Source organism: Phyllobates terribilis, unplaced genomic scaffold, assembly GCF_046119375.1.
Source record: "Phyllobates terribilis strain yellow unplaced genomic scaffold, ASM4611937v1 Scaffold_10__3_contigs__length_209671492, whole genome shotgun sequence".
Taxonomy (NCBI): domain Eukaryota; kingdom Metazoa; phylum Chordata; class Amphibia; order Anura; family Dendrobatidae; genus Phyllobates; species Phyllobates terribilis.
Window position 1 is genome coordinate 170,829,831 of NW_027362770.1, and position 13,022 is coordinate 170,842,852.

General features: G+C 39.2%; 1 protein-coding gene across 1 annotated transcript in view; it reads right to left on the reverse strand.

The window, feature by feature from the left end:
- Nucleotides 1-637: 637 nt before the first annotated feature.
- The window catches only part of TMEM178B (transmembrane protein 178B), a 369,358-nt gene continuing 356,973 nt past the window's right edge, over nucleotides 638-13,022 (reverse strand). The window contains exon 5 of the mRNA XM_073650145.1: nucleotides 638-12,151. Within this exon, the coding sequence (XP_073506246.1) occupies nucleotides 11,901-12,151 (251 nt within the window). The 3' untranslated portion in view covers nucleotides 638-11,900. The remainder of the gene's footprint in view (nucleotides 12,152-13,022) is intronic.

Consider the following 13,022-nt stretch of genomic DNA (forward strand, 5'->3'; position numbering starts at 1 on the left):
TCCTGCTTTTGCTCCCAGTCCTTAGATCTTTTAGGGACCCCTTTTTCCCCTTCCTACAGGTCTTTGTTTGAGTTCAGTGCAGGAGTTTCGGTGGGGCTATTCATAAGGAATAGGGCACCCACCCCAGCGTAGGGTTAAGCTGAGTCTCAGTGCAGGGACAGCTTTTCCCTCCTATTCCTTAGTTCTAAGTTGCAGAACATAACACCCACTTCCTGAGGAGAGAGAAATAGATCTGCCGACACTTCCTGTAGAGATACAAGACCCACCCCCTTCCTGTAAAAAGAGAAAGACCCCGACTTCCTGAACAAAGTAAAATACTTTCCCCCACTTCCTGTAGAGAGACAAAGCCCCGGCCCCACTTTCTGTAAGGCATATCGGTGTCTCTTTTGCTAGAGACAGATTACACTTAACAACAGGCAGCGGACCGCAACTTAGACAGAAGGGAGACACCTAGTGGCAGCACTTTGGAGTGATTTTTTTTTAGGGGGAAAACTACGTATTTTTTAAATTAATTGACTTGTAGGTTATCTATATACAACATCACCTCTCAAATTAGATATTTTTATCTGATAGTACAGTGACTATTTAAGCCCAGGGTGGCATTCATTATCTATAGATACCAATAAAGAGCACAGCAGACACACAACATTGTTTATTAGGATTTGTTGGTTCTTCGTTTAATCAGTTTACATTCCACAACTGACAATTTAATATTTTGTATTTCTTGTTTCTCATGAACAAACTGATTATTGATTAGACAGATGTCCAGCTGCCCGTGAAGCCGTCACTTCCATGAAAGATGCTGCCATGTAATACCCATTATTGTAGAACTTCTGCCTCTGGAACCTCGGGGGTGGGGTATGAAATAGAACACACCCTCTTCCACAATATCTCCACCCCTGCTTACATTTTAGTATATATTTATTCTATTTATCTGTCTATTTACATTGTTATTGTTCCATAACAGAGTGTCTTCCCTAAGTCTCCATTCTCAATTCTCATTTACCACATATCTGTCATATTTCTCACTTTTTTTTCTCATTTTTTTCTTACTTAGTTATACCCTTAAACAGCAAGATTTCTCGTCAAGTCTATTATACTTCTTTCTAACGGAAACACTAGAGGGAGTTACAAGAACAAATTGAAAGCACACATGATGCCAATGAAATTGGGTGAAACTCCTCTTTATATTATTTTGTACTGATTAATTTCCTAATATATCTTTTTTAAAGCAGTCGAGACTCAGTTTTCTTAAAACACAAGTCCCATTCCCCGAGCATTAAATTATCAAATTCTCTCTGCCTGTAGCCACCACTAGAGGGAGCTCACTATAATGAGTTTTAGTATGTAGTGAGCTCCCCCTAGTGGTGACCGCAGACAGACAGAATAATCCACTAGAGAGAGCTCACTATAATGTGTTTTAGCATGCAGTGAGCTCCCCCTAGTGGTGACCGCAGACAGACAGAATAATCCACTAGAGGGAGCTCACTATAATGTGTTTTAGCATGCAGTGAACTGCCCCTAGTGGTAACCGCAGTCAGACAGAATAATCCACCAGAGGGAGCTCACTATAATGTGTTTTAGCATTCAGTGGACTCCCCTTAGTGGCGACTGCAGACAAACAGAATAATCCACTAGAGGGAGCTCACTATAATGTGTTTTAGTATGCAGTGAACTCCCCCTAGTGGTGACCGTAGACGGACAGAATAATCCACTAGGGGGGGGGGGGCTCACTATAATGTGTTTTAGCATACAGTGAACTCCCCCTAGTGGTGACCGCAGACAGACAGAATAATTATCATGTAACTCTATGTCGATTCTGGGAATTTGGAGTTTTGTATCAGATTGCAATATATAAAGAAACCAATCAGCCAATCAGTGTTTGATGTATTTTGATCACAAGCAACAAAGTAAGCTTGTGTATACTATATATATATATATCTATATACTGTATATAGATATATAATCTCATGTATACATATATATACTGTATGTAATAATTTATATAATTTATGGCATATGTAAAATGTGGACCTCATCGGCAGGCAGAATTATAAATGTATCCAGTAAAACAGGACAATTATTAGCGGTAATGAAGCATACCTAGTTCCCATTCTATATATTGCCGTAATAAAGCCTCGCTCTTTGTCTTGGGGGTAGAATATACATATATTTTTATGAGTCACCGGTGTTATGATATACTGTACCACCAAGCTGATTAGTCAGTGGCTAAATCAGGCAACAACGGGAAAAAATAACATTATAAATCAGCGACTACATAGTCATACACGTTCCAGATAAAAATATTAAAGCAATATTATTTTATCTTGGTTTTCAGAAATTAATGATGTCATCAATTATTGGGAGGAGAGGGGGGTCTGAATCTTGACAAAAATATATTAACCATGTAAAAATAATCACATCTCGGTAATCAGCCGAGAAGCTGCTGGCTTTTACCTACTGCAATGGGATTTTGCAGTGACTCTCCCTGTTCTGACGAATAGGGGGAAATCCAACTAGGAGAGTCTCTGCGTTGCATGCTGTAATAGGGTAAAAAGACTGGCAAATCTCATAGCCACGGTATTCTTTCACCCTGGATAAAAAATTTAGTTTACTACATTAGTCCTGTATCTAAATACTTTGACCAAGGCAGTGTAGCAACCTGGGCACATGCTCGACCACCCTTCTTCTTGCTTCGCACCTGTTCATATATTTTTGCAAAAATTTTTGGATGACCCTAAGTCTCTCTTCTCCATCTTTATTTTGTTTTTGCTTCTCTTTATTTTATCTGATATTTTTTTCTTTATTAAAATAATAATATTTTTTTTTTCTAAAAACATGTAAAGTGGGCCCAAGATTCAATTATACACTTCACCTCCTATAAACTTTTTTCCTTTTTATCACCTAAAATTTGTTGAAAAGTATAAAATAATAATCTAAAAAACTAATAATATATATGAAAAATAATAAAATAACTCTTATGCTTCCAGACGCCCCCTGATTCTATCTTTTGATACACCCCATTTTAAATTTTGGATGGTTTAATGGGTACCAATGGCTGCATCTTTCTAAGCGCTACCCGACCCTTACACACCTTCAAGCACCTTAAGAATTTTTTTTTCCAGTCCAACCAGAGAGATTTTGTCTTTCCACTCCCCTTCATCATAGGTTTATATATTTAACTTTTTTTTTTTTATTTCATTATTTTTTTTTTTACATTTGTACAGACATTTTTATACAAAAACACTCTCATAGCAGGACCCATGGATCCATGTGGATATGATGGGTAAATGACGAGCGACAGGTCTTGGGGTGAAGGCTAATACTGGAGTCTCACGCTGATTTTGTGGCATAAGAGTTTCACGTAGAAGGGGCATTGGTTGTTATTCATCCATGTCTGAGTTTTTAACTTTTGTCATTGTAACATATAAGGGGTGGAGACAAAGGGGTGGAGTTTCCCATAATGTGGCCAGATTGGTTGGTAAAGGCACCACCTCCACTCTTTGTCTAGTTTTTAGAATAAAGGCTGAATTGTCGAATCTTCTACTAAAAAAAAAAATGAGAAAACAATTGTGGTTACCCAGCCTCCTTTAAGGAGTTGTGCCATTGTGATAGCCAATCACTAGGACATATTGACATCATAGTGTATCACATAGAGAAGGTTCTTTCACGGCCTTACAGTATATTACACAATTTTTGTCTAGCAGTGGCCGCTAATCACAAAGCTTTTTGGAACTGAAGCATTTGATCAGTGACCAGTTAAAGGGGTATTCTCGTGTTATTAAATTGCTATTGTTAGACAGGATGAAAATAAGCAAGTTTGCAACTGACTAGCTTTTTCTACCTGCTAACTGTTTCCTGCTGTGAGAGCTTTTATCTTGAACAGTGTAAAGCTTGTTTCAAGGACCTTGGCCACTAAAGTCTGGCTGAGTGTGCACAGTAATTATATTCCAGGAGAGGAGTTAACTCCCATCATCCCAGTCACCTCTCTAAAGCCCATTGATGTCTACTCACCACCATCTCAGCTTCTGAGAGGGCTCTTATCAGTACTGTTAAAGCTGACAATGAATTAAGGCTTGCAAGAGATGTCAAAAGCAATAAAAAAGGATTTTGGGGGTATGTCAAAAGTAAAAGAAAAGTCAAAGATGCTATAGGATTTTTACAGGATGAAAATGGAGAAATGGTAAGAGAGGATGTTGAGAAGGCCGAACTTTTTAATTCCTATTTTGCATCTGTTTTCTCTCAGAAAGAAAATGTAACATCAACTGATCTTCATTGTCCTTTTAAAGAAATAGAGGAATCCAAGTTATCTGTAAACAGAAAGATTGTGAGGGAATATTTAGCTAACATAAATGAGTTCAAGTCTCCAGGTCCAGATGAATTACACCCCAGAGTACTGAAGGAGATTGTAGAAGAAATTTTAGAACCACTCTCCATAATCTTTGAAAATTCTTGGAGAACAGGAGAAGTCCCAGAAGACTGGAGAAGAGCAAATGTTGTTCCTATCTTCAAAAAGGGGAAGAAGGTGGACCCAGGGAACTATAGGCCGGTGAGTCTGACTTCTATACCAGGAAAGATCTTTGAACAAATTATTAAACAACATGTATGTAAGTACATGGATAAGAATGAAGTGATTAACCAGAGTCAGCATGGGTTTATAACTAACAAGTCATGTCAGACTAACTTAATTTCCTTCTATGACAGAATCACTGACTGGGTGGATCAGGGAAATGCTGTAGATATAGTATATCTTGACTTCAGCAAAGCATTTGACAAAGTATCTCACACCATCCTTATTGAAAAAATGACCAAGTATGCAATGGACCAGGCAACTGTTAGGTGGATTCATAACTGGCTTAGTGATCGGACTCAAAGGGTGGTTGTAAATGGCTTCACATCCAGCTGGATGAATGTCTCAAGTGGGGTACCACAGGGCTCCGTCCTGGGACCTGTATTGTTCAACATCTTTATCAATGATTTAGATGAAGGAATTGAGGGTAAACTGATTAAATTTGCTGATGACACAAAGCTAGGAGGGATAGCTAATACTAGAGAAGAGAGAGAGAGGATTCAAAAAGACCTAAATAAACTTGAGCAGTGGGCAGCAACCAACAGAATGGTTTTTAACAGGGAAAAATGCAAAGTACTACATCTGGGCAATAAAAATGAAAAAAGCATATACAGAATGGGAGGAATAGAGCTAAGCAACAGTACATGTGAAAAAGACTTAGGTATACTAATAGATCATAGACTGAACATGAGTCAACAGTGTGATGCAGCAGCAAAAAAGGCAAATACAATTCTGGGATGTATTAACAGAAGCATACAGTCTAGATCACGTGAAGTCATTATCGGTCTTTACTCCTCTTTGGTCAGACCTCATCTGGAATACTGTGTACAGTTTTGGGCACCACATTTTAAAAAAGACATAGACAAACTGGAGCAAGTTCAGAGAAGAGTGACCAGAATGGTGACTGGTCTGCAAACCATGTCCTATGAGGAACGGTTGCAGGATTTGGGAATGTTTAGCTTGCAAAAAAGAAGACTGAGAGGAGACTTAATAGCTGTCTACAAATATGTCAAGGGCTGTCACATTGTAGAAGGATCATCTTTATTCTCATTTGCACAAGGAAAGACTAGAAGCAATGGGATGAAACTAAATGGGAGGAGACACAGATTAGATATTAGAAAAAACTTTTTGACAGTTAGGGTGATTAATGAGTGGAACAGGCTGCCACGAGAGGTGGTGAGTTCCCCTTCAAAGGACGTCTTCAAACAGAGGCTGGACAGACATCTGTCTGAGATGATTTAGTGAATCCTGCTTTGAGCAGGGGGTTGGACCAGATGACCCAGGAGGTCCCTTCCAACTCTACCATTCTATGATTCTATGATTCTATGATTCTATGACTGTAAAATAACAGGGCTCTTATCATTCCTGTGGAAAGCCCCCACCAGTGGCAGATTCCAGAGCAGTTCTCCTAATCAGGACTCTCACTTTCCTGAGCCATTTCCTTGTTCAAAGACCCTGTGATATTGTGATAACAGTGTGAGTCTACACACTATCACTGGATAACAGGGACTTTGAACAAGCACATGGCTCAGGAAGGTGAGAGCCCTGATTAGGAGAACTGCTTTGGGATCTGCCAATGGTAGACTGAGAACAAACACTGACAGACCGTTAATGTGTTGTAGCAGGAAGTACGGACCTCCTGCCGAGAACTGTCACTCAAGAAGGAGCACTTGCCCCCAAGTAACCAGGAAATAAGGAGAAATTGCTGAGCTCTGAGCTGCTCAAAGGATAATTTGAGAATACCCCTTTAATTATTCATACAATTTTGTCATGGTAAATTTTCTCTTTCATGGTAAATTTTCTTTCTTATGCAACTTCCTCTACTCCAGTACGATAGATTGGACTTTTTAGAATTTGTAGAGGTAGAGGAAAGATTTTTCAGGGTGCAAATGAACTCACACAATGGAAACCAAAGAAAAATGTTGTCGTATGTTTTTACACCGTCCATCTCAGAGCATCGCGGAGCCGAGAGAGAATGTTACAATCGGACTGGTCCATGTAGCACCGGATTATGTTAGAGGCACTGTATAACTCAGAGAGGAAAAGGTTTAACAGTCTTCAGCTTTTCACCCCCTAGTACCGCCGAGTCAGCAGAAAGTGACAGCGGAGTCTTGTGTTTTCTGTTTACCGTATTTTAATTTCTGATGATGTTCTCTATTGTGTCTTATTAAGCCACAAGATGCCAAAAAGGTGTAAGATAAGCAGAAAAAGAGCAAGTTGACCGTAGCGGTGCAATTAACGTAGGGCGTCTCGTTAGAAAACAAAATCTACATACTTCTGCTGATCCTCACCGAGCTCTGAAAAATGCAAATTAAATCCGTGCGTAGAAGGGTTGTCACGCTGGAGTGTTCTGACCTCGTTAAATGTAGAGAACTAATTTGCTTTTTGACAAATATATTTTTCTACAAAGTCCCTTACCAATAATGCTTATCTTTATTTTGTGGGCTATTTTTTTGTGGAGGGTCCAGCTCTTTAGCTTTACACGTTCAGTCAGAAGGTGTAAAGTCCATGGGTTACATACAGTCAGTCATTATCCAACTTATCCAGAGGCATATCTAGAAGCTTCGAGACCCCAATGAAAAATCTGTCACAGGGTACCTACCATATGCCAACTTTAATACTAGTGTCTTCTTATATGCAATCTTGCCGGCTTTTTTATATGACCTTCCGGGAGAAAATACATTGTGACGGAAAGCCCTGTTTTCCATCACGCCCATCCAAGCCTCTGCACCTCTTCCATGCCCACTGAATCTCCTAATGATTTCGAGAGTATTCGGCAATGCCCAGGAGATTTGCCAACTCCTCCAGGAATCTAGAAGACCTTCCTTTTTTTCAGGTAGCCTCCCAGAAGTGCCAGTAGAGTTGGCCAATATGTTAAGTGCCACTGAAATTCTTGGAGGTTTGAAGGGTATTCGGAAATGCCTAGGAGATTTGTCAACTCCTCCAGTATTCTGGAAGGTCTTCCATTTTTATGAGAGCTTCTCAGATGTTCCAGGAGAGTTAGCATATCTTGAAGTTTCTGGACACCAATGAAAAATCTGTAACAGGGTACCCGCCTACCATATGCCAATTCTAAAACTCATGTCTTATGTGCATGCTTGACAACTTTTTTAAATGACCTTCTGGGAGAAAATACATTGTGTCAGAAAGCCCTATTTCCCATCACACACAACCAATCATGCCCAACCAAGCTTCATCCACTCCCCATCTGCACCTCTTGTTTGCTCATTGAGTTTCCTGGAGGTTCTAAGAGCATTCGGCAATGCCTGAGAAATATTTGCCAACTCTTCCACAGTACTGGAGGGTTTAACTATTTTCTGAGAGCTTTCCAAATGTTCCAGAAGAGTTGGCAAGTATGCTCACGTGGTAGACAGGCCATTAGGGATCTTAAGCTCCATTAAATTTGCCAACTCTTCATGGATTCTGGAAGATTTTCCTTTTTTTCTAGTAGCCTACAGGATGTTTCAGGAGAGTTGGCAAGTATGCTTATGTAGCTGAAGGGTCTATAGACCTCCTAAGCTCTACAAAATTTACCAACTCCTCTAGGACTTTGCAAGATTTTCTTTTTTTCTGAGAGCATCTTGGATGTTCCAAGATAGCTGGCTAGTATCCTCATGTGGCAGAAGGGCCTTTAGGCCTCATAAGCTCTACAATATTTGCCAACTCTTTCTGGATTCTGGTAGAGCTTTTTTTTTGTTATCCTACCAGATTTTCCGGGAGAGCTGGCAAATATGCTTATGTGTCAAAAGTTCCTTTAGGTTCCTTTAGCTCCAGGACCAGGCAGTCTCCCGCAATACCTATGTCTCTGAACATATTACATCACTGAACATATCAGGTCAGTGGATGTCAATCCTTAGCTGCCTACCCAAAAGAGCTCATTCGAACCATGGTCTTCATGTAGTTGTTAGTGTTTTTAAACCTTGTTGAGTCCAAAAATGACTGACAATCAACGATGGATGGGGTAAAGCATTCACAGATTTTTTTTTAGACATATGGGTCAGATGTCAGATGAATTTAGAAAAAAAAATCTAACAAGTTTTCTGATGCTATCAAAAACATTTCTAAAACATTAAGACAACATCTAAATTCTAGGGCCAAATATACTCTTGTAATTTTTTTTTGGTGGTCAGTTTATAAATGTCACTTGAAAGTTAAGTTGAGAAAACCTGGTTGGGACTGTCTAGTATTTTCTAGACTGGCCCATTACTTGACATATGGATTTACTTTGGTATTATGAAAACACAAGTTGAACTGGCACAGTACATAATAATGATGTCTTTACATTGTGCTTCTGTGCCACCACAATCTCTCTCTCTCCGGAGAAAGAAGTACCTGGCACTTGTGTGGCCTAATCCACCTTGTTTTCACATTGGGATGTCTATGGAGAAAGGGTGTCCTTGTTAGGTTCAAACAACTTCCGAGAAGGACATATGCTACCAAGAAGGGCGTATGCTAGCCTCAGCTGCTCTCACCTTCCACTGATCCTATCCATCTTTGGATCAAAATGTATTGCTTTTTACGATAAGTGTTGGAATACCATAATGATGTTGGGTTTTTTTTTCATTGTAGGCTCCTTTTATTGTCACTTGACTGATTTTTTTTAGACCTGGTTCTGATGCTGATCTGTTAAGACCTGTTTCTTCCAACACTAATTGTAAACATGTTATTTATGCACTTGAGGTCTCAGATAAGTAATTAGTGGTAGGGAAGATTTAAGGTAAGATTGTGGCTGATCACATTTTGATAAGAATAACAAGCTCCTCAGGGTCCACTTGAAATGTGTTTTTAAGGTTCTTTACGCTTCTTGAGAAAGATTTACTATGTACGACTAATCTTCCTGGGAGAATGTATTACTGCAGTCAAATGGACCTGTGTGCATCATTTTCTGGAAACTTGAAATGTTATCGAGTTTATAAGTGATCTTTATTACATTTGGAGATAATTAATCAGTCGAGTATGTAGGCCATTTAAGTCTTGCTACAATATAAGTACATTCAAGGACAGCATGACAAACAACCGTACCCATTGCGGTACCCTTCCCACTTGCCACTATTAACACTGCAGCTTTTATGTACTGTATCTCAACCATTATGGAAATGTTAAGAATATTAATCTTAAAGGATTATATTACAATCATGTCAAATGTGGAATAATAAATATTGCACGCCATGTTATATATTTGATCCTGGAAAAAGATCTCAAATTATTGGACAAATTCCATAGGTAGAATGATGGTAGACATGCTCTAAGCGTTCTTCACATGAGCTTGCAAGGCTTTCATCCATTTTTCCTTTGGGTTTCTGTAATTATTTTTGCAGTCAAAAATTTCTGGCCCTTGAAGGGAACCTTGACAGCCCCCCTTTTAGGTCAATGGGTTTCACTGGTGACCAATTTGATCCGTCATGGATGGATCCAGCAAAAAGTCATGGCTGTGTGACTGATAAATGCCATATCAAAATAGTGAAAGCCCCTCTTCAGAGGTCACAGGTAGAACATTTTTGCCATGGCCCATTATGCCCCAATTTATTTTCTGCTGGTGATAATTGCATTCTCCTAATCAAATTTCTAAACTACTATGATATGTTATGTGGGTTTGCTTGGGTTTTTAGTTTATTTTTGCTTCTGTAAATTAGAAATAATTTCCAAAGAATTATATATATACCTTCCAGACCCTTTAATCCAGTAGAATACCATTTTGATTTTAGAGATGTAAGATATATAGATGATTAATATTTTTGAAAAATTTGAGCTGTACCATCTAAAAGCCACAGATATCCTTAAAGGATTATTTGGAGTACTCCTGGAGTTTAACATGTATAGTAATGTTGTTTCTATTGGTGTACTGCCCCCAAACTTTATAGCACAGAGCATCTGAGAGTGAGTGGAAGTACACTGCTCTATAGTAGAACATATACAGACTGGGTGTCCAAGGTCCAAGGACACAAGGTAGTTCGGCATTTTTGTTTAGGTACTTTGTCGAAACAGTGTTGGAATTCTCAACAAACTAGTCAACCATTATTGCTACAGAGACACCCGTACGTCTAAGCGTGCCTTTTTAAACAAAAGGCAGAAACCAGTATATATTTGCTTTCGAGATCTCTATACAAAAAGCTGCAGTATTTTTGGGTGCAAAATACCGCAAGGGAAAGGGCCTACTTACTTTGCGCTTACTTCCAGTGCTCCATAGATGGAAGTTATGACATCTTACATCAAACAAAAGATAAACTTTTGAATCAACATTGTAAAAAAAAAAGTAAATTTACAGGAAAACAGTTTATATTAGTTTTTTTTTCTCAATATTTTAGGCTAAGTTTGAGTACCATGTGACTCTAACTGTCAAATCAGTAGCATTACATCCGCCACTGTTGATAATCTCTATGACCTGTAACCCAGGCATGGTAAACGCCTCTGAGTCCCTTTGTATAGTCCAAGTCATACTTCTTATCCATGGAGAACTCAACGGGACGACGGAACTGGACTCTTAGAATTCCTAAAAAATAAAAAAAAATTAACGAAACTCAACCCAAAGTCTTAATGACTCGTAAAGGACTGGCACGGAGAGAAAAGTCTTTTCCACTAGGCCTTGTGCTTCTGCCATTAGTTTTCAGTCCATCCTATAGACCAGGCACATGCTAAGGCAGCAGAGACCCACAACTGAGCAAGCAGGAATCGGCTTACGCTTCTTTCATATTTTTTTTTTTGCCACATGTTCACAGACTTCACTGTCATTATTAACGGAAAACAACAAGTTGGGACTCAAATTTATTGGTTCGTTTTCATTCCGTAAGTCGATGTGGGTAGTAGTTGTTTTTTTTTATTATTTTTTTTATTAATTTTGTCTAATTCAAAAATACATTTTGTTTTTGGAATTTTTTTTCATGATTCTGGGTCGATGGTGGTTGCGGGATGAGTGTTAGAAATTATTTCCTTGTTAGGTCCCATAGTAATTTTAAGAAGGTGTCTTACTGAGGTGGTCTGCGTTCCTCTTTATAGGTCTAGTGACGACATGTAGATGTTAAATAAAACATTGTGGAAAAACATGGAAGGTCATCATGATAAAAGTTCCCCATGATATCTAGTATATGGTCCAAGAAAACAAAAGCGTTGGTGAATGAGATATATACATAGTCCTTGACATGGACTCTACCATCATGAGGAGCTAATATTACCATTGACTCCCCAATGCCCACATCACCTTTTAGTGGCATCCAAATATGGCCACCTTGTAATGAATGAGAAATGGGTGACGAAGAGATATTTTGTAGTCCAGGCATTAGTATATGGTAGGGTGGCCCGTCTCTTTCTCTTTTGTGATCTGTAGAGGGTTTTTTTAGCACACTGTTCCATTCTCAGGGCGCGTTTTAGGGCAGTTGGTCCTCAGGACGGGCTGTACTGAAGGTGCTAAGGTACAGAAGAAGCCTGAGATTAACGTTAGGCCCAGGCCACCCCAGGCACAGAACATGGACCATCCATAACCATGGCTGATGTCATCAGGTAGCCCGTACAGGAATCGAGGGTAACGTGAGAGCTCAAAGTTGATCCCCGCTACACAAGTGCACAGTGAAATGATACAGAAAGTGCCTGTGGGAAGACATTACATAAAAGTATTAGAAAATATGCCACAACACAAATTCTCAACAAAGACAATCAGGTGTGGTGAGCATTTCATCTAAGGTAGTGACCTTTTTTGCCTACAGGGTCAGAGCTTTTCCAGACTTGAATTATGTTCCTGCACCTGTTTCTGCAAAAGAAGGAACCTGCTCAACACAAATTCTCAATGAAGACTTTTTGGTATAATCCAATACCAATTTTAAGGTCGGCTTAGCACAAGGTGTCCCCTCTATGAGGTATGGAGAACATTTTACCTGAGGTGCTGACCACTTTGGCTACAAGGTCAGCCTTGTGCAGATATGGCATGTTCCTGAACCTGTTCCTGCAGAAGAAGGTACCTCAACAAAGAGTTTCTGCTATAGTCCGACACCAATTTTAAGGTAGGTTAGTATTTGGCACCACCATTTGTCTAGGGCCATAATGCCAACCAGAAAATCCCACAAAATCACAAAATAGTCAGAGATGCCTCTTTTTGGCACAACTTCAAACTTTAAGCCTCTTTTAGGGTCTGGTCTGCTAAAAACTGGACTTTTGTTCAGGTATGAATGACTTAATGTTTAGGGTGTAGTGTCTATGAGGTGAGGAGAGCATTTATTGGTAAAACATCACTTTTATTCCATATCAAATGTTAAAATTTCATCCAAAAAAGTGAGACAAAAAGCGACTCATTTCGAACGTAGTCCAACGTTCTTTGTCAAAGCGTGATAAAGAATAAAAGTGATGTTTTACCAGGAGCTGAAATATCTTCTTCAACACTTTTTTTCCATATTCACACGAATGGTTGGATCGTGTTTTTCGTGCATACTAGACTTTATTAATTGGTGAGCTGGCATACATTTTC